The following is a 23,327-nucleotide window of genomic DNA, read 5'->3' as shown; positions in this document are numbered from 1 at the left end:
ATAATCCCAATGGAGGTGTTTCCCATTCCCTGTATGAACACACGGAATATTCCCAATCTCAGCATTTCCCAATCTCTATATAAAAACAGGGAATATTCCCAACCTCAGTGCTTCCCATTCTCTAGCAACACGAGGGAGGTTCCCAATCTCAGTATTTCCCATTCTCTATATAAACACAGGGAATATTCCCAATCTCAGTGTTTCCCATTCTCTGTATGAACACAGGGAATATTCCCAATCTCAGTGTTTCCCATTCTTAGTATGAACATAGGGAATATTCCCAATCTCAGTGTTTCCCACTCTTTGTATTAACGCACAGAATATTCCCAATCTCAGTGTTTCCCATTCTCTGTATGAACACAGGGAATATTCCAAATCTCAGTGTTTCCCATTCTCTGTACGAACACAGGGAATATTCCCAATCTCAGTGTTTCCCATTCTCTGTATGAACACAGGGAATATTCCAAATCTCAGTGTTTCCCATTCTCTGTATGAAAACAGGGAATATTCCCAATCTCAGTGTTTCCCATTCTCTGTATTAACACAGGGAATAATCCCAATCTCAGTTTTTCTCATTCTCTGTATTAACACAGGGAATATTCCCAATCTCAGTGTTTCCCATTCTCTGTATTAACACAGGGAATATTCCCAATCACAGTGTTTCCCATTCTCTGTATGAACTCAAGGGATATTCCCAATCTCAGTGCTTCCGATTCTCTGTATGAAGACAGGGAATATTCCCAATCTCAGTGCTTCCCATTCTCTGTATGAAGACAGGGAATATTCCCAATCTCAGTGCTTCCCATTCTCTGTGCGAACACTGGGAATATTCCCAATCTCAGTGCTTCCCATTCCCTGTATGAACACAAGGGATATTCCCAATGTCAGTATTTCCCATTCTCTGTATGGTCACAGGGAATATTCCCAATCACAGTGTTTCCCATCCTCTGTATGAACTCAAGGGATATTCCCAACCTCAGTGCTTCCCATTCTCTGTATGAAGACAGGGAATATTCCCAATCTCAGAGTTTCCCATTCTCTGTATGAAGACAGGGAATATTCCCAATCTCAGTGCTTCCCATTCTCTGTGCGAACACAGGGAATATTCCTAATCTCAGTGTTTCCCATTCTCTGTATGAAGACATGGAATATTCCCAATCTCAGTGTTTCCCATTCTCTGGATGGACACAGGGAATATTCCCAGTCTCAGTGTTTCCCAATCTCTGTATGATCACGAGGATTATTTCCAATCTTAGTGCTTCCCATTCTCTGATGGACACAGGGAATATTCCCAATCTCAGTGTTTCCTATTCCCTGTACAAACACAGCGAATGTTCCTAATCTCAGTGTTTCCCATTCTCTGTATGAACACGAAGATTATTCCCAATCTCAGTGCTTCCCATTCTCTGTATGAACACTGGGAATATTCCCAATCTCAGTGTTTCCCATTCTCTGTATGAACACGAGGGATATTCCCAATGTCAGTGTTTCCCATTCTTTGTATGAACACAGGGAAAATTCCCAATCTCAGTGTTTCCCATTCTCTGTATGGACACAGGGAATATTCCCAATCACATTGTTTCCCATTCTCTGTATGAATACATGGAATACACCCAATCTCAGTGTTTCCCATTCTCTGTATTAACACAGGGAATATTCCCAATCTCAGTGCTTCCCATTCTGTGTAAGAACACTGGGAATATTCCCAACCTCAGTGTTTCCCATTCTCTGTATGGACACAGTAAATATTTCCAATCTCAGTGTTTCCCATTCTCTGTATGGACACAGGAAATATTTCCAATGTCAGTATTTCCCATTCTCTGGATGGACACAGGGAATATTCCCAGTCTCAGTGTTTCCCAATCTCTGTATGATCACGAGGATGATTTCCAATCTCAGTGCTTCCCATTCTCTGATGGACACAGGGAATATTCCCAATCTCAGTGTTTCCTATTCCCTGTATAAACACAGCGAATATTCCTAATCTCAGTGTTTCCCATTCTCTGCATGAACACGAAGATTATTCCCAATCTCAGTGCTTCCCATTCTCTGTATGAACACTGGGAATATTCCCAATCTCAGTGCTTCCCATTCTCTGTATGAACACGAGGGATATTCCCAATGTCAGTGTTTCCCATTCTCTGTATGAACACAGGGAATATTCCCAATCTCAGTGTTTCCCATTCTTAGTATGAACATAGGGAATATTCCCAATCTCAGTGTTTCCCACTCTTTGTATTAACGCACAGAATATTCCCAATCTCAGTGTTTCCCATTCTCTGTATGAACACAGGGAATATTCCAAATCTCAGTGTTTCCCATTCTCTGTACGAACACAGGGAATATTCCCAATCTCAGTGTTTCCCATTCTCTGTATGAACACAGGGAATATTCCAAATCTCAGTGTTTCCCATTCTCTGTATGAAAACAGGGAATATTCCCAATCTCAGTGTTTCCCATTCTCTGTATTAACACAGGGAATAATCCCAATCTCAGTTTTTCTCATTCTCTGTATTAACACAGGGAATATTCCCAATCTCAGTGTTTCCCATTCTCTGTATTAACACAGGGAATATTCCCAATCACAGTGTTTCCCATTCTCTGTATGAACTCAAGGGATATTCCCAATCTCAGTGCTTCCGATTCTCTGTATGAAGACAGGGAATATTCCCAATCTCAGTGCTTCCCATTCTCTGTATGAAGACAGGGAATATTCCCAATCTCAGTGCTTCCCATTCTCTGTGCGAACACTGGGAATATTCCCAATCTCAGTGCTTCCCATTCCCTGTATGAACACAAGGGATATTCCCAATGTCAGTATTTCCCATTCTCTGTATGGTCACAGGGAATATTCCCAATCACAGTGTTTCCCATCCTCTGTATGAACTCAAGGGATATTCCCAACCTCAGTGCTTCCCATTCTCTGTATGAAGACAGGGAATATTCCCAATCTCAGAGTTTCCCATTCTCTGTATGAAGACAGGGAATATTCCCAATCTCAGTGCTTCCCATTCTCTGTGCGAACACAGGGAATATTCCTAATCTCAGTGTTTCCCATTCTCTGTATGAAGACATGGAATATTCCCAATCTCAGTGTTTCCCATTCTCTGGATGGACACAGGGAATATTCCCAGTCTCAGTGTTTCCCAATCTCTGTATGATCACGAGGATTATTTCCAATCTTAGTGCTTCCCATTCTCTGATGGACACAGGGAATATTCCCAATCTCAGTGTTTCCTATTCCCTGTACAAACACAGCGAATGTTCCTAATCTCAGTGTTTCCCATTCTCTGTATGAACACGAAGATTATTCCCAATCTCAGTGCTTCCCATTCTCTGTATGAACACTGGGAATATTCCCAATCTCAGTGTTTCCCATTCTCTGTATGAACACGAGGGATATTCCCAATGTCAGTGTTTCCCATTCTTTGTATGAACACAGGGAAAATTCCCAATCTCAGTGTTTCCCATTCTCTGTATGGACACAGGGAATATTCCCAATCACATTGTTTCCCATTCTCTGTATGAATACATGGAATACACCCAATCTCAGTGTTTCCCATTCTCTGTATTAACACAGGGAATATTCCCAATCTCAGTGCTTCCCATTCTGTGTAAGAACACTGGGAATATTCCCAACCTCAGTGTTTCCCATTCTCTGTATGGACACAGTAAATATTTCCAATCTCAGTGTTTCCCATTCTCTGTATGGACACAGGAAATATTTCCAATGTCAGTATTTCCCATTCTCTGGATGGACACAGGGAATATTCCCAGTCTCAGTGTTTCCCAATCTCTGTATGATCACGAGGATGATTTCCAATCTCAGTGCTTCCCATTCTCTGATGGACACAGGGAATATTCCCAATCTCAGTGTTTCCTATTCCCTGTATAAACACAGCGAATATTCCTAATCTCAGTGTTTCCCATTCTCTGCATGAACACGAAGATTATTCCCAATCTCAGTGCTTCCCATTCTCTGTATGAACACTGGGAATATTCCCAATCTCAGTGCTTCCCATTCTCTGTATGAACACGAGGGATATTCCCAATGTCAGTGTTTCCCATTCTCTGTATGAACACAGGGAAAATTCCCAATCTCAGTGTTTCCCATTCTCTGTCTGGACACAGGGAACATTTCCAATCACATTGTTTCCCATTCTGTGTATGAACACAGGGAATAATCCCAATCTCAGTGTTTCCCATTCTCCCGCAACACGAGGGATGTTCCCAATCTCAGTGTTTCCCATTCTCTGTATGAACACAGGGAATATTCCCAATCTCAGTGTTTCCCATTCTCTGTATGAACACAGGGAATATTCCCAATCTCAGTGTTTCCCATTCTCTGTATGAACACATGGAATAATCCCAATCTCAGTGTTTCCCATTCTCCCGCAACACGAGGGATGTTCCCAATCTCAGTGTTTCCCATTCTCTGTATGAAGACAGGGAATAATCCCAATCTCAGTGTTTCCCATTCTCTGTATGAAGACAGGGAATATTCCCAATCTCAGTGTTTCCCTTTCACTGTATAAACACAGGGAATATTCCCAATCCCAGTGTTTCCCACTCTCTGTATGAACACAGGAAATATTCCCAGTCTCAGTGTTTCCCATTCAATGTGTGAACACAGGGAATGCTCCCAATCCCAGTGTTTCCCATTCTCTGCACGAACACAGGGAATATTCCCAATCTCAGTGTTTCCCATTCTCTGTGTGAACACAGGGAATACTCCCAATCTCAGTGTTTCCCATTCTCTGTGTGAACACAGGGAATATTCCCAATTTCAGTGTTTCCCATTCTCTGTATGAACACGAGGGATATTCCCAATCTCAGTGTTTCCCATTCTCTGTATGAGCATAGGGGATATTCCCAAAGTCAGTGTTTCCCATTCTTTGTATGGACACAGGGAATTTTCCCAATCTCGTTGCTTCCCATTCTCTGTATAAACACAGGGAATATTCCCAATCTCAGTGTTTCCCATTCTCTGTATAAACACAGGGAATATTCCCAATCTCAGTGTTTCCCATTCTCTGTTTGAAGACATGGAATATTCCCAGTCTCAGTGTTTCCCATTCCCTGTATGAACACAGGGAATATTCCCAATCTCAGTGTTTCCCATTTTCTGTATAAACACATGGAATATTCCCAATCTCAGTGTTTCCCATTCTCTGTATGAACACAGGGAATATTCCCAATCTCAGTGTTTCCCATTCTCTGTATGAACACAGGAAATATTCCCAACCTCAGTGTTTCCCATTCTCTGTATGAATACGTGGAATATTCCCAATTACATTTTTCCCATTCTCTGTATGAACTCAAGGGATATTCCCAATCTCAGTGCTTCCCGTTCTCTGTATGAAGACAGGGAATATTCCCATGGCAGTGCTTCCCATTCTCTGTATGAAGACAGGGAACATTCACAATCTCAGTGTTTCCCATTCTCTGCATGAAGACATGGGCTATTCCCAATCTCATTGTTTCCCATTCCCTGTATGGACACAGGGAATGTTCCCAATCTCTGTGTTTCCCGTTCCCTATATAAACCCAGAGAATATTCCCAATCTCAGTTTTTCCCATTCTCTGCATGAACACAGGGAATATTCCCAATCTCAGTGTTTCCCATTCTCTGTATGAACACAGGGAATATTCCCAACCTCCGTGTTTCCCACATTCTGCATGAATACATGGAATATTCCAAATCACATTGTTTCCCATTCTCTGTATGAACTCAAGGGATATCCCCAATCTCAGTGCTTCCCATTTTCTGTATGAAGACAGGGATTATTCCGAATCTCAGTGAACATAGAACATAGAACATAGAACAGTACAGCACAGAACAGGCCCTTCGGCCCTCAGTGTTGTGCCGAGCCATGATCACCCTACTCAACCCACGTATCCACCCTATACCCGTAACCCAACAACCCCCCCTTAACCTTACTTTTATTAGGACACTACGGGCAATTTAGCATGGCCAATCTACCTAACCCGCACATCTTTGGACTGTGGGAGGAAACCGGAGCACCCGGAGGAAACCCACGCACACAGGGGGAGGACGTGCAGACTCCACACAGACAGTGACCCAGCCGGGAATCGAACCTGGGACCCTGGAGCTGTGAAGCATTTATGCTAACCACCATGCTACCCTGCTGCCCCCTATTCTCTGTGTGAACACAAGGAATATTCCCAATCTTAGTGTTTCCCATTCTCTGTATGAAGACATGGGATATTCCCAATCTCAGTGTTTTTCCATTCCCTGTATTAACACAGGGAATATTGCCAACCTCAGTGTTTCCCATTCCCTGTATTAACACAGGGAATATTCCCAATCAGTGCTTCCCATTCTCTAGCAACACAAGGGAGGTTCCCAATCTCATTGTTTCCCATTCTCCGTAAGACCACTGGGAATATTGCCAATCTAAGTATTTCCCATTCTCTGCATGAACACACGGAATATTTTCACTGTATCTGTTTCCCATTCTCTGTATTAACACAGGGAATATTCCCAATGTATCTGTTTCCCATTCTCTATAATAACAGAAATCCCATTCACACACACTGGGAATATTCCCAATCTCAGTGTTTCCTATTCGTTGTATAAACACAAGAAGTATTTCCAATGTCACTGTTTCCCATTCTCTGTATGATTACATGGAAAATTCCCAATCTCAGTGTTTCCCATTCTCTGTGTGCATACATGGAATATTCTCAATCTCAGTGTTTCCCATTCTCTGTATGAACACAGACAATATTCCCAATCTCACCCCCATTCTCTGTATTAACACATGGAATATTCCCAATATTAGTGTTTCCCATTCCCTGTCTGAACACAGGGAATATTCCGAATCTCAGTGTTTCCCATTCTCTGTGTGAACACAAGGAATATTCCCAATCTCAGTGTTTCCCATTCTCTGTATGAACACAGGGAATATTCCCAAAGTCAGTGTTTCCCATTCTCTGTATGGATACATGGAATATTCCGAATCTCAGTGTTTCCCATTCTCTGTATGAAGACATGGAATATTCCCAATCTCAGTGTTTCCTATTCTCTAGCAACACGAGGGATAATCCCAATCTCAGTGTTTCCCATTCCCTGTATTAACACAGGGAATATTCCCAATCTCAGTGTTTCCCATTCTCTAGCAACACGAGGAATATTCCCAATCTCTGTGTTTCCCATTCTCTGTATGAACACAGGGAATATTCCCAATCTCAGTGTTTCCCATTTCCTGTATGGACACAGGGAATATTCCCAATCTCTGTGTTTTCCATTCCCTGTATGAACACAGAGAATATTCCCAATCTCAGTGTTTCCCATTCTCTGTATGAACACAGGGAATATTCCCAATCTCAGTTTTTCCCATTCTCTGTATTGACACAGAGAATATTCCCAATCTCAGTGTTTCCCATTCTCTGTATGAATACATGGAATATTCCCAATCACATTGTTTCCCATTCTCTGTATGAACTCAAGGGATACTCCCAACCTCAGTACTTCCTACTCTCTGTATGAAGACAGGGAATATTCCCAATCTGAGTGCTTCCCATTCTCTGTACGAAGACAGGGAATAGTCCCAATCTCAGTGCTTCCCATTTTCTGTGTGAACACAGGGAATATTCCCAATCTCAGTGGTTCCCATTCTCTGTATGAAGACATGGGATGTTCCCAATCTCAGTGTTTCCCATTCTCTGTATGAAGAAATGGGATATTCCCAATCTCAGTGTTTCCCATTCTCTGTATGAACACAGGCAATATTCCCAAAGTCAGTGTTTCCCATTCTCTGTCTGAACACAGGGAATCTTCCCATTCTCAGTGTTTCACATTCCCTGTATTAACACAGGGAATATTCCCAATCTCAGTGTTTCCCATTCTCTGTATGAAGACGTGGGATATTCCTAATCTCAGTGTTTTCCATTCTCTGTATGAAGACGTGGGATATTCCCAATCTCAGTGTTTTCCATTCTCTGTATTGACACAAGGGGCAGCATGGTAGCATGGTGGTTAGCATAAATGCTTCACAGCTCCAGGGTCCCAGGTTCGATTCCCGACTGGGTCACTGTCTGTGCGGAGTCTGTCGTCCTCCCCGTGTGTGCGTGGGTTTCCTCCGGGTGCTCCGGTTTCCTCCCACAGTCCAAAGATGTGCGGGTTAGGTGGATTGGCCATGCTAAATTGCCCGTAGTGTCCTAAAAAGTAAGGTTAAGGGGGGGGGGGGGGTTGTTGGGTTACAGGTATAGGGTGGATACGTGGGTTTGAGTAGGGTGATCATTGCTCGGCACAACATTGAGGGCCGAAGGGCCTGTTCTGTGCTGTACTGTTCTAAGTTCTAAATTCTAAGGAATATTCCCAATCTCAGTGTTTCCCATTCTCTGTATGAAGACGTGGGATATTCCTAATCTCAGTGTTTCCCATTCTCTGTATGAACACAGGGAACATTCCCAAAGTCAGTGTTTCCCATTCTTTGTATGGACACAGGGAATTTTCCCAATCTCACTGTTTCCCATTCCCTGTATTAACACAGGGAATATTGCCAACCTCAGTGTTTCCCATTCCCTGTATCAAGACACGGAATATTCCTAATATTAGTGTTTCCCATTCCCTCTATGAACACAGGGAATATTCCCAATCTCAGTGTTTCCCATTCTCTGTATTAACACAGGGAATATTCCCAATGTATTTGTTTCCCATTCTCTAGAATAACAGAAATCCCATTCACATACACTGGGAATATTCCCAATCTCAGTGTTTCCTATTTGTTGTATAAACACAAGAAGTATTTCCAATGTCACTGTTTCCCATTCTCTGTATGAAGACAGGGAATATTCCCAATCTCAGTGTTTCCCATTCTCTGTATTAACATAAGGAATATTGCCAACCTCAGTGCTTCCCATTCTCTGTATGAAGACAGGGAATATTCCCAATCTCAGTGCTTCCCATTCTCTGTATGAAGACAGGGAATATTCCCAATCTCAGTGCTTCCCATTCTCTGTGTGAACACAGGGAATATTCCCAGTCTTGGTGTTTCCCATTCTCTGTATGAAGACATGGAATATTCCCAATCTCAGTGTTTCCCATTCTCTTTATGAACACAGGGAACATTCCCAAAGTCAGTGTTTCCCATTCTTTGTATGGACACAGGGAATTTTCCCAATCTCAGTGTTTCCCATTCCCTGTATTAACACAGGGAATATTGCCAACCTCAGTGTTTCCCATTCCCTGTATTAACACAGGGAATATTCCCAATCTCAGTGCTTACCATTCTAAATATGAACACAGGGAATATTCCCAATCTCAGTGTTTCCCATTCTCTGTATTAACACAGGGAATATTCCCAATGTATCTGTTTCCCATTCTCTGTATTAACACAGAGAATATTCCCAATGTATCTGTTTCCCATTCTCTATAATAACAGAAATCCCATTCACACACACTGGGAATATTCACAATCTCAGTGCTTCCCATTCTCTGTATGAAGACAGGGAATATTCCCAATCTCAGTGCTTCCCATTCTCTGTGTGAACACAGGGAATATTCCCAATCATGGTGTTTCCCATTCTCTGTATGAAGACATGGGATATTCCCAATCTCAGTGTTTCCCAATCTCTTTATGAACACAGGGAACATTCCCAAAGTCAGTGTTTCCCATTCTTTGTATGGACACAGGGAATTTTCCCAATCTCAGTGTTTCCCATTCCCTGTATTAACACAGGGAATATTGCCAACCTCAGTGTTTCCCATTCCCTGTATTAACACAGGGAATATTCCCAATCTCAGTGCTTCCCATTCTAAATATGAACACAGGGAATATTCCCAATCTCAGTGTTTCCCATTCTCTGTATTAACACAGGGAATGTTCCCAATGTATCTGTTTCCCATTCTCTGTATTAACACAGAGAATATTCCCAATGTATCTGTTTCCCATTCTCTATAATAACAGAAATCCCATTCACACACACTGGGAATATTCCCAATCTCAGTGTTTCCTATTCGTTGTATAAACACAAGAAGTATTTCCAATGTCACTGTTTCCCATTCTCTGTATGATTACATGGAAAATTCCCAATCTCAGTGTTTCCCATTCTCTGTGTGCATACATGGAACATTCCCAATCTTAGTGTTTCCCATTCTCTGTATGAACACAGGGAATATTCCCAATCACTGTGTTTCCCATTCTCTGTATGAACACGGAATATTCCCAACTCAGTGTTTCCCATTCTCTGTATGAATACATGAAATATTCCCAATCTCAATGTTTCCCATTCTCCGTAAGAATACATGAAATATTCCCAATCTCACTGCTTCCCATTCTCTGTATGAACACAGGTAATTTTCCCAATCTCAGTGTTTCCCATTCTCTGTATGAACACAGGGAATATTCCCAATCTCTGTGTTTCCCATTCCCTGTATGAACACAGAGAATATTCCCAATCTCAGTGCTTCCCAGTCTCTGTATCAACACAGGGAATATTCCCAATCTCAGTGTTTCCAATTCTCTGTATGAAGACGTGGAATATTCCCAATCTCAGTGTTTCCCATTCCCCGTATGAACACAGGGAATAATCCCAATCTCAGTGTTTCCCATTCTCTGTATGAACACAGGGAATATTCCCAATCCCAGTGTTTCCCATTCTCTGTATCAATACAGGGAATTTTCCCAATCTCAGTGTTTCCCATTCTCTGTATCAACACAGGGAATATTCCCAATCTCAGTGTTTCCTATTCTCTGTATGAACACACGGAATATTCCCAATGTCACTTTTCCCCACGGTGCCTCAGTGGTTAGCACTGCTGCCTCACAGCTCCCGGGGCCAGGGATCCAACCCGCATTTGGGTGACAGTGTGGAGTTTGAACTTTCCCCTCGCGTCTGCCTGGGTTTCCTCCGGCTGCTCCGGTTTCCTCCCACTGTCCAAAGATGTGCAGGTTAAGTGGATTGTCCAGGCTAACTTGCCCGTTATTGTCCAAAGGTTAGGTGGTGTTAATGGGTTACAGGGGATAGGTGGGGGGCACGGTCTTAAGTAGGGTGCTCTTACCAGGGGCCAGTGCAGACCCGATGGGCCGAATGGTCTCCTTCTGCACTGTAAATTCTATCATTCGATATGAACACATGGAATATTCCCAATGGCAGCCTGCTCGTTCCTCTGCCCCCCACGTGTCTTTCTTTCTTGCAGGTCGTTGTGACATGCGCTTCCCCCCCCCCCCCCCCCCTCGCCCGCTGCTCCAGAGGCAATGAGCACCGCGTCCCCATGAACGCCTGCGCACGCGCAGCACATTGAAGAAGAAGAGGAGCGGGGTGTGGGGTGGGGGGGGGGGGGGGGGGGAGCGCGTTGGGCAGTGTCTGGAGGAAGGGCTTGGCTGGAGGGGTCAGCTGTTGAGAGATGGCAAAGAAACCTTGCTGTTTGTAGAATTTTAAAACACTGCCAAATATTGTTCCTAATCCCACTCCAGACTCTTCTTTTAAGCAATATTAGGTTTGTGAGCAGTTTGCTGTGTGTTGTTGAATGGAGGTAAGTTAGAAGGTGCCACCCTATTTACAATGTCTCTTAGCTAAACTGAGTTTGCACTTTGACCAAACTTTTGTTTAAATAATGTGGTCAGTTTTGATGGTAGACAGGTTTTTAAAAAAAAAAACACAATGCTTAACTGTGTTTGGAAAATCTAGGGGACATCTCCTTGCAGTTGAGACAACACATTATGTAAGTATATACATAAATATAGGAATGATTACTTTTCAGAAAGCAACATGGGCAGTAAATGTGTATCTATTTTTATATTTGTGCGTCTGTCCTCTGGGGTTGTTCCGAAATAAACACTCCATTCTCTTTTCTGACAGGTATCGTTTATTTCTCTCCCTTGTCTCCATAGTAATGTGCTTTTATCTGACCAAGTGCTCGCTGCTGACCTGCTGTGTGCCCACTTTACTATTGGGCGCAAGATATTACTACAGTAGGAAAGTTATCCTCAGCTATCTTGAGTGTGTCCTGCAAACCGACATGTCAGATATAGAGCAGTATTACATGAAACCAGCAGGTGAGTTCTCAATCAATTTTCAGAAACCCTAAGGAGGGTGGGGTTGGTGCGGCGAGAATGGATGTGGTGGGCACTGTTGGTGGGTGGGCAGTGGTGGGCACGAAACATGGTGAAATAATGCAATATACATTAGGTTCAAAGGGAATCTCGGGTCCTCGTTCCCTGTGCCATACAATTATCAGGACATGGGTTTCTAATTCTTCATCGAAAGGGGAGCAAGCATTTGCTTTCCCTAAGAGGCAGTGGCCACTCAGGGCGAGTTGAGGTTTTCACGATGAGAGTGATAGATGTTTTCTGGATAAAGGTGTTGAGGGGGATGATGGACCAAAAGAGGCAAATGAGTTGAGGACCAGATTGGATGGAGGAACTTGATCAAGGGGCTAAGTAGTTGACTCATGTGCCTATAAATCTCTATAACCCGCATTGCCACCACACTGCCCAACCCCCACCACCCCTTCCACAGCCCCTACTCTTCTCACACCCCCACTCTTCCCACATCCCCACTCTTCCTACACTCCCACTCTTCCCACACCCCCACTCTTCCCACACCCCCACTCTTCCCACACCTCCACTCTTCCCACACCCCCACTCTTCCCACACCCCCACTCTTCCCACACTCCCACTCTTCCCACACCCCCACTCTTCCCACACTCCCACTCTTCCCACACATCCACTCTTCCCACACTCCCACTCTTCCCACACCCCCACTCTTCCCACACCCACACTCTTCCCACACCTCCACTCTTCCCACACCTCCACTCCTCCCACACCCCCACTCCTCCCACACCCCCACTCCTCCCACACCCCCACTCTTCCCACACCTCCACTCTTCCCACACCCCCACTCTTCCCACACCCCCACTCCTCCCACACCCCCACTCTTCCCACACCTCCACTCCTCCCACACCCCCACTCTTCCCACACTCCCACTCTTCCCACACATCCACTCTTCCCACACATCCACTCTTCCCACACTCCCACTCTTCCCACACCCCCACTCCTCCCACACCCCCACTCCTCCCACACCCCCACTCCTCCCACACCCCCACTCCTCCCACACCCCCACTCCTCCCACACCCCCACTCTTCCCACACACCCACTCCTCCCACACCCCCACTCCTACCACTCTTCCCACACCCCCACTCTTCCCACACACTCACTCCTCCCACACCCCCACTCTTCCCACACCCCCACTCTTCCCACATCCCCACTCCTCCCACACCCCCACTCTTCCCACACCCCCACTCTTCCCACATCCCCACTCCTCCCACACACCCACTCCTCCCACACCCCCACTCTTCCCACATCCCCACTCCTCCCGCACCCCCGCTCCTCCCACACCCCCACTCTTCCCACATCCCCACTCCTCCCACACACCCACTCCTCCCACACCCCCACTCTTCCCACATCCCCACTCCTCCCACACACCCACTCTTCCCACACCCCCACTCTTCCCACACATCCACTCCTCCCACACCCCCACTCTTCCCACACCCCCACTCCTCCCACACCCCCACTCTTCCCACACACCCACTCTTCCCACACCCCCACTCCTCCCACACCCCCCACTCTTCCCACACCCCCACTCTTCCCACACACCCACTCTTCCCACACCCCCACTCTTCCCACACATCCACTCCTCCCACACCCCCACTCTTCCCACACCCCCACTCCTCCCACACCCCCACTCCTCCCACACCCCCACTCCTCCCACACCCCCCACTCCTCCCACACCCCCACTCTTCCCACACCCCCACTCCTCCCACACCCCCGCTCCTCCCACACCCCCGCTCCTCCCACACCCCACACTCTTCCCACACATCCACTCCTCCCACACCCCCACTCCTCCCACACCCCCGCTCCTCCCACACCCCCGCTCCTCCCACACCCCACACTCTTCCCACACATCCACTCCTCCCACACCCCCACTCCTCCCACACCCCCACTCTTCCCACACATCCACTCCTCCCACACCCCCACTCCTCCCACACCTCCACCTCCCACACCCCCACTCCTCCCACACTCCCCACTCCTCCCACCCCCCCACTCCTCCCATACCCCCACTCCTCCCACACCCCCGCTCCTCCCACACCCCCACTCTTCCCACACACCCACTCCTCCCACACCCTCACTCCTCCCACACCCCCACTCCTCCCACACCCCCACTCCTCCCACACCCCCACTCCTCCCACACCCCCACTCTTCCCACACCCCCACTCTTCCCACACCCCCACTCTTCCCACACCCCCACTCTGCTCATACCCCCACTCTTCCCACACCCCCACTCCTCCCACATCCCCACTCTTCCCACACCCCCACTCTTCCCACACCCCCACTCTTCCCACACCCCCACTCCTCCCACACCCCCACTCCTCCCACACCCCCACTCTTCCCACACCCCCACTCTTCCCACACCCCCACTCTTCCCACACACCCACTCCTCCCACACCCCCACTCCTCCCACACCCCCACTCCTCCCACACCCCCACTCCTCCCACACCCCCACTCTTCCCACATCCCCACTCCTCCCGCACACCCACTCTTCCCACACCCCCGCTCTTCCCACACTCCCACTCTTCCCACACCCCCACTCTTCCCACACCCGCGCCTTCCACACCCCCACTCCTCCCACACCCCCACTCCTCCCACACCCCCACTCCTCCCACTCTTCCCACACCCCCACTCTTCCCACACACCCACTCCTCCCACACCCCCACTCCTCCCACACCCCCACTCCTCCCACACCCCCACTCCTCCCACACCCCCACTCCTCCCACACGCCCACCTTTCACACCTTCACCTCCCCTACCCCCACTCTTCCCACACTTCCACTCTTCCCACACCCCCACTCTTCCCACACACTTCCACCCCTTCCACACCTCCCATCTTTCCCACACCCCCCTCATCCCTCTGACCCCCGGCACCTTCACCTCTCCCATCAATCACAACTCTACCCCTCCCGCCACTCGCACCTCCAAACCTCCCACTGCTCACACCTTTACCTCCACCCCTCACACCTCCATCCCTCGCACCTCCACATCTTGCACCGCCACACCTCCCATCTCTCCCTCACCCCTCGCACCTTCACCTCTCCTGCCCCTCGCACCTCCAAACCTCCCACTGCCCACACCTCCACCCCTACCCCTCGCACCTACACTCCTCCCACCTCCACTCTAACGCACCTCCAACCCTCCCACCCCTCACACCTCGCTCACTCCTTGTGCCTCTCCCCTGCACCTCCCCCTCACCTCTTCCCCCTTGCCACCTCCCCCCCACCCTTCTCCCCCCAAAACACACCCCCACCCTCCCTCCACACATGCCCACCGCACACATCTTCACCCCTCCCGCACACATGCTCACCCCTCCCCGCATCCTCCACCCCTCCCCCACCCCACGCTCTCACCCTTCCCCTCCCCAACACACTTTCTCCTCACTGCAAGAGCTGATCAATAGGGGAGGAATGTGTGCACACCGTACCTACCCTACTCAGTCAGGAAAATAGGGAATGAATTGTGTGTGAACCAATAGTCGAGGGAGAAAATGAACGAACAGGAGCGAGGGCAGGGGAGGGTGGTGCATTAAAGGACAGAGGAGTTCCACCTTTGAACAAGCCATGTTAATGTTTACTTGCCAATAGTCCCCAATGTTTAGCAGAACTCAACCCATTGCTGCTCCCCTCGTTTTAAATATTGTCCGATGCAGACCCAACCCAACTGGTGTAGCAACAACAGGTTTACCAACCTCTCCTCCAATACAACAAATCCATGATTGCAACCTGCTGCCTTGTTAAGAAATAAATAAACTTGATGCTTAGCTGGCTAAAACGTTGCTTCCTTCAGACGAATTATGCCACTTGATTTTTTTTAAACAATAGCTTTGTCTGGGGCCGGTATAGTGATTGCATATATATTTTAGCTCAATATTGTGTTGAATTGTGACTTTGTGTTGAAAATGTTTGCAGTTTATTCGTCCTTTAACACACAAAAGATGGACTGTCGTATCATTTAATATAAGCTGGACCAAACAACACAACAAATGTTGAAATTTAATGCTGTTCCTTTTTGATTTATAACTTAATTTGAATTGTGAGGTAGAATGGACCAAAATTATAGCCATCTGTAATATATCAAAATCGTGATTATAATGTTCACTTCCTGTGATCTTCAACTTGTTTATTGTCACACGGACGGTTCCAATCATACTTTACCACCAACGTGCATATTGATATAAAATAGTCCTCTTATACATATCCTTGATGGTTGATGTATTTTAAATACTGGGTAGGTAAGATTATGAGTATGTGCGATGGTGGAAAATATTTCCAGGCTAACCGAGCATCACACCCACAGTCTGGTTATAAAATCATTGACGCAGATTCCCTATCACACGTTCATTTTTACAATGGCTCGTGATGCCAAACCACAAAGCGAATTGATGAAGCGAATTGAGACGGTAATCGTTGCTGCAATACATGCTGGAGGAAATGCCTGTAATAGCAAAAAACAAAAGCAAAAAAAACGCTGGAAACACTGAACATTTCCGGTGGCATCTGGGGAGAGTTAGAGAGAGCTAGCTCTCAGCTATTGCACAGTTTGCTGATCAGTACGCTGGCAGGTATCGTTCAAGATTCAGTTGCAGGCGAAAGGTAACTGAGGCAAGCAGGTTATCGTTAACCCCCGGCTAGATGCTGCGAGGATGGCTCACTACAGGTCCATCCTTCACTGGGTATTATTTACATTATGTGGGTAAACTCCAGCTCTCTGCGATTTGCCTCTTAGCCTCTCCCAGGAGGTGCGGGAGGTCAGTGCAGAGACATGAAACGAGAGAAAAGATGGGAATAAGCATATAACACAGAGACGTTGTGTTACACCCGTACCAGAGCTTGGTGAGGCCACATTCAAGAACATTCAAGTGGTTGGTTTTCAGTCTGATGGAGGGAATGTCGTGGCGTTTTCCAAGGATGGGCATTGGGACCTGGCTTTTCCTGATATATATTTATGATTGAGACGCACGCAATTTCAGAATTTGTAGATGACACAAAGCTTGGAAGCATTGTGAACAGTGAGGAGGAAAGTGATGGACATCAAAAGAACAGATGCTGGCTGGTGGAAAGGGGGGACCATGGCAGATAAAACTTAATGTAGGCAAGTGTGAAATGATTCATATTGTCAGGATGAACAGGGAGGGACATAATAACATGAACGGTACAATTCAAAAAGGGGTCCGGGAGGGGAGTGACCTGGGGGATATCTGAATAAGGTATCGAATGTGGCAAGGCAGGGCGAGAGAGCGACTAATAACGCACAGGAGATGCTCAGCATTGTAAATAGGGGGATGGAATACAAAGTCAAGGAGTTATGATGAACCTTTATAAAGCATTGGTTTGATCTCCGCAGGAGTATTATCTGCAATTCTGGACACTGAAAGGATGCGTAGAGAGAATGTAGAGTGGTTAGGATCCGGAATGTTCTGTCTGAGAGTGAGAGTGGCAGATTCACACAGCGAGTGGTTAGGATCCGGAATGTTCTGTCTGAGAGTGAGAGAGACAGATTCACACAGCGAGAGGTCAGGATCCGTAATGTTCTGTCTGAGAGTGAGAGAGACAGATTCACACAGCGAGTGGTTAGGATCCGGAATGTTCTGTCTGAGATTGTGGTGGAGACAGATTCACACAGCGAGTGGTTAGGATCCGGAATGTTCTGTCTGAGAGTGAGAGAGACAGATTCACACAGTGAGTGGTTAGGATCTGGAATGTTCTGTCTGAGAGTGAGAGAGGCAGATTCATACAGCGAGTGGTTAGGATCTGGAATGTTCTGCCTGAGAGTGTGGTGGAGACAGATTCATACAGCGAGTGGTTAGGATCTGGAAAGTTCTGCCTGAGAGTGAGAGAGACAGATTCATACAGCGAGTGGTTAGGATCTGGAATGTTCTGCCTGAGAGTGTGGTGGAGACAGATTCATACAGCGAGTGGTTAGGATCTGGAATGTTCTGTCTGAGAGTGAGAGAGACAGATTCATACAGCGAGTGGTTAGGATCTGGAATGTTCTGTCTTAGAGTGAGAGAGACAGATTCATACAGCGAGTGGTTAGGATCCGGAATGTTCTGTCTGAGAGTGAGAGACAGATTCACACAGCGAGTGGTTAGGATCCGGAATGTTCTGTCTGAGAATGAGAGAGACAGATTCAGACAGCGAGTGGTTAGGATCCGGAATGTTCTGTCTGAGAGTGAGAGAGACAGATTCACACAGTGAGTGGTTAGGATCCGGAATGTTCTGTCTGAGAGTGTGGTGGAGACAGATTCACACAGCGAGTGGTTAGGATCTGGAATGTTCTGCCTGAGAGTGAAAGAGACAGATTCATACAGCGAGTGATTAGGATCTGGAATGTTCTGTCTGAGAGTGAGAGAGACAGATTCATACAGCGAGTGGTTAGGATCCGGAATGTTCTGTCTGAGAGTGAGAGGGACAGATTCACACAGCGAGTGGTTAGGATCCGGAATGTTCTGTCTGAGAGTGAGAGAGACAGATTCACACAGCGAGTGGTCAGGATCCGGAATGTTCTGTCTGAGAGTGAGAGAGACAGATTCACACAGCGAGTGGTTAGGATCCGGAATGTTCTGTCTGACACAGATTCACACAGCGAGTGTTTAGGATCCGGAATGTTCTGTCTGAGAGTGTGGTGGAGACAGATTCACACAGCGAGTGGTTAGGATCCGGAATGTTCTGTCTGAGATGTGGTGGAGACAGATTCACACAGCGAGTGGTTAGGATCCGGAATGTTCTGTCTGAGAGTGAGAGAGACAGATTCACACAGTGAGTGGTTAGGATCCGGAATGTTCTGTCTGAGAGTGAGAGAGACAGATTCACACAGCGAGTGGTCAGGATCCGGAATGTTCTGTCTGAGAGTGAGAGAGACAGATTCACACAGCGAGTGGTTAGGATCCGGAATGTTCTGTCTGACACAGATTCACACAGCGAGTGTTTAGGATCCGGAATGTTCTGTCTGAGAGTGTGGTGGAGACAGATTCACACAGCGAGTGGTTAGGATCCGGAATGTTCTGTCTGAGATGTGGTGGAGACAGATTCACACAGCGAGTGGTTAGGATCCGGAATGTTCTGTCTGAGAGTGAGAGAGACAGATTCACACAGTGAGTGGTTAGGATCCGGAATGTTCTGTCTGAGAGTGAGAAACAGATTCACACAGCGAGTGGTTAGGATCCGGAATGTTCTGTCTGAGAATGAGAGAGACAGATTCAGACAGCGAGTGGTTAGGATCCGGAATGTTCTGTCTGAGAGTGAGAGAGACAGATTCACACAGCGAGTGGTTAGGATCCGGAATGTTCTGTCTGAGAGTGTGGTGGAGACAGATTCACACAACGAGTGGTTAGGATCTGGAATGTTCTGCCTGAGAGTGAGAGAGACAGATTCACACAGCGAGTGGTTAGGATCCGGAATGTTCTGTCTGAGAGTGTGGTGGAGACAGATTCATACAGCGAGTGGTTAGGATCTGGAATGTTCTGCCTGAGAGTGAGAGAGACAGATTCATACAGCGAGTGATTAGGATCTGGAATGTTCTGTCTGAGAGTGAGAGAGACAGATTCATACAGCGAGTGGTTAGGATCCGGAATGTTCTGTCTGAGAGTGAGAGGGACAGATTCACACAGCGAGTGGTTAGGATCCGGAATGTTCTGTCTGAGAATGAGAGAGTCAGATCCACACAGCGAGTGGTTAGGATCTGGAATGTTCTGTCTGAGAGTGAGAGAGACAGATTCATACAGCGAGTGGTTAGGATCCGGAATGTTCTGTCTGAGAGTGAGAGAGACAGATTCACACAGCGAGTGGTTAGGATCTGGAATGTTCTGTCTGAGAGTGAGAGAGACAGATCCACACAGAGAGTGGTTAGGATCCGGAATGTTCTGTCTGAGAATGAGAGGGACAGATTCATACAGCGAGTGGTTAGGATCCGGAATGTTCTGTCTGAGAGTGTGAGGGACAGATTCACACAGCGAGTGGTTAGGATCCGGAATGTTCTGTCTGAGAATGAGAGAGACAGATTCAGACAGCGAGTGGTTAGGATCCGGAATGTTCTGTCTGAGAGTGAGAGAAACAGATTCACACAGCGAGTGGTTAGGATCCGGAATGTTCTGTCTGAGAATGAGAGAGACAGATTCAGACAGTGAGTGGTTAGGATCCGGAATGTTCTGTCTGAGAGTGAGAGAGACAGATTCACACAGCGAGTGGTTAGGATCCGGAATGTTCTGTCTGAGAGTGTGGTGGAGACAGGTTCACACAGCGAGTGGTTAGGATCTAGAACAGGGGTGGGCAAACTACGGCCCGCGGGCCGCCAAAGGTCTTTATGCGGCCCACCAAGATCAAGTCATTAAAACATTTTTTGATTTAATTTTAAGGTTAATGGGGGGGGGGGGGGGGGGCTGTTGGGTTACTGGTATAGGGTGGATACGTTGACTTGAGTAGGGTGATCATTGCTTGGCACAACATGTGTTTCATGTGAAGTTTCTACTTTAAAATATTAATTAATAAAAATTAATTGCTTTTTTTTTCTTTAAAAACCTTTTATTTTGGCTATTTTAAATATTAATTATTTAACTTAATATACTATGCGGCCCTTTAAAATTGTGAATTTCTGAATGTGGCCCTTGCACGGAAAAGTTTGCCCACCCCTGATCTAGAATATTCTGTCTGAGTGTGACAGAGTCAGATTCACACAGCGAGTGGTTAGGATCCGGAATGTTCTGTCTGAGAGTGAGAGAGACAGATTCACACAGCAAGTGGTTAGGATCCGGAATGTTCTGTCTGAGAGTGAGAGAGACAGATTCACACAGCGAGTGGTTAGGATCCGGAATGTTCTGTCTGAGAGTGAGAGAGACAGATTCAAACAGCGAGTGGTTAGGATCCGGAATGTTCTGTCTGAGAGTGAGAGAGACAGATTCACACAGCGAGTGGTTAGGATCCGGAATGTTCTGTCTGAGAGTGAGAGAGACAGATTCACACAGCGAGTGGTTAGGATCTGGAATATTCTGTCTGAGAGTGTGGTGGAGACAGATTCACACAGCGAGTGGTTAGGATCCGGAATGTTCTGTCTGAGAGTGAGAGAGACAGATTCACACAGCGAGTGGTTAGGATCCGGAATGTTCTGTCTGAGAGTATGGTGGAGACAGGTTCACACAGCGAGTGGTTAGGATCTGAAATGTACTGTCTGAGAGAGAGACAGATTCACACAGCGAGTGGTTAGGATCCGGAATGTTCTGTCTGAGAGTGAGAGGGACAGATTCACACAGCGAGTGGTTAGGATCCGGAATGTTTTGTCTGAGAGTGAGAGAGACAGATCCACACAGCGAGTGGTTAGGATCTGGAATGTTCTGTCTGAGAGTGAGAGGGACAGGTTCACACAGCGAGTGGTTAGGATCTGGAATGTTCTGTCTGAGAGTGAGAGAGACAGATTCACACAGCGAGTGGTTAGGATCTGGAATGTACTGTCTGAGAGTGAGAGAGACAGATTCACACAGCGAGTGGTTAGGATCCGGAATGTTCTGTCTGAGAGTGAGAGAGACAGATTCACACAGCGAGTGGTTAGGATCCGGAATGTTCTGTCAGAGAGTGAGAGAGACAGATTCACACAGCGAGCTGTTAGGATCTGGAATGTTCTGTCTGAGAGAGAGAGAGACAGATTCACAGAGCGAGTGGTTAGGATCCGGAATGTACTGTCTGAGAGTGAGAGAGACAGATCCACACAGCGAGTGGTTAGGATCCGGAATGTTCTGTCTGAGAGTGAGAGAGACAGATCCACACAGCGAGTGGTTAGGATCCGGAATGTTCTGTCTGAGAGAGAGACAGATTCACACAGCGAGTGGTTAGGATCCGGAATGTTCTGTCTGAGAGTGAGAGAGATTCACACAGCGAGTGGGTAGGATCTGGAATGTTCTCTCTGAGAGTGAGAGAGACAGATTCACACAACGAGTGGTTAGGATCTGGAATGTTCTGTCTGAGAGTGAGAGAGATTCACACAGCGAGTGGGTAGGATCTGGAATGTTCTCTCTGAGAGAGAGAGAGACAGATTCACACAGCGAGTGGTTAGGATCCGGAATGTTCTGTCTGAGAGTGAGAGACAGATTCACACAGCGAGTGGTTAGGATCCGGAATGTTCTGTCTGAGAATGAGAGAGACAGATTCAGACAGCGAGTGGTTAGGATCTGGAATGTACTGTCTGAGAGAGAGACAGATTCACACAGCGAGTGGTTAGGATCCGGAATGTTCTGTCTGAGAGTGAGAGGGACAGATTCACACAGCGAGTGGTTAGGATCCGGAATGTTTTGTCTGAGAGTGAGAGAGACAGATCCACACAGCGAGTGGTTAGGATCTGGAATGTTCTGTCTGAGAGTGAGAGGGACAGGTTCACACAGCGAGTGGTTAGGATCTGGAATGTTCTGTCTGAGAGTGTGGTGGAGACAGATTCACACGGCGAGTGGTTAGGATCTGGAATGTACTGTCTGAGAGTGAGAGAGACAGATCCACACAGCGAGTGGTTAGGATCCGGAATGTTCTGTCTGAGAGTGAGAGAGACAGATCCACACAGCGAGTGGTTAGGATCCGGAATGTTCTGTCTGAGAGTGTGGTGGAGACAGATTCACACAGCGAGTGGTTAGGATCTGGAATGTTCTGTCTGAGAGTGTGGTGGAGACAGATTCACACAGCGAGTGGTTAGGATCTGGAATGTTCTGTCTGAGAGTGTGGTGGAGACAGATTCACACAGCGAGTGGTTAGGATCCGGAATGTTCTGTCTGAGAGTGAGAGAGACAGATTCACACAGCGAGTGGTTAGGATCTGGAATGTTCTGTCTGAGAGTGAGAGAGACAGATTCACACAGCGAGTGGTTAGGATCCGGAATGTTCTGTCTGAGAATGAGAGAGACAGATTCAGACAGCGAGTGGTTAGGATCCGGAATGTTCTGTCTGAGAGTGAGAGAAACAGATTCACACAGCGAGTGGTTAGGATCCGGAATGTTCTGTCTGAGAATGAGAGAGACAGATTCAGACAGTGAGTGGTTAGGATCCGGAATGTTCTGTCTGAGAGTGAGAGAGACAGATTCACACAGCGAGTGGTTAGGATCCGGAATGTTCTGTCTGAGAGTGTGGTGGAGACAGGTTCACACAGCGAGTGGTTAGGATCTAGAACAGGGGTGGGCAAACTACGGCCCGCGGGCCGCCAAAGGTCTTTATGCGGCCCACCAAGATCAAGTCATTAAAACATTTTTGATTTAATTTTAAGGTTAATGGGGGGGGGGGG

General features: G+C 47.0%; 1 protein-coding gene across 1 annotated transcript in view; it reads left to right on the top strand.

The window, feature by feature from the left end:
• The window catches only part of nat8l (N-acetyltransferase 8-like), a 110,971-nt gene that overhangs the window by 5,681 nt on the left and 81,963 nt on the right, over positions 1 to 23,327 (top strand). Inside the window, exon 2 of the mRNA XM_038805906.1 lies at positions 11,862 to 12,026. Within this exon, the coding sequence (XP_038661834.1) occupies positions 11,862 to 12,026 (165 nt within the window). The remainder of the gene's footprint in view (positions 1 to 11,861; positions 12,027 to 23,327) is intronic.

Source organism: Scyliorhinus canicula, chromosome 8, assembly GCF_902713615.1.
Source record: "Scyliorhinus canicula chromosome 8, sScyCan1.1, whole genome shotgun sequence".
Classification (NCBI taxonomy): domain Eukaryota; kingdom Metazoa; phylum Chordata; class Chondrichthyes; order Carcharhiniformes; family Scyliorhinidae; genus Scyliorhinus; species Scyliorhinus canicula.
This window is presented reverse-complemented; position numbering and strand designations above follow the sequence as displayed.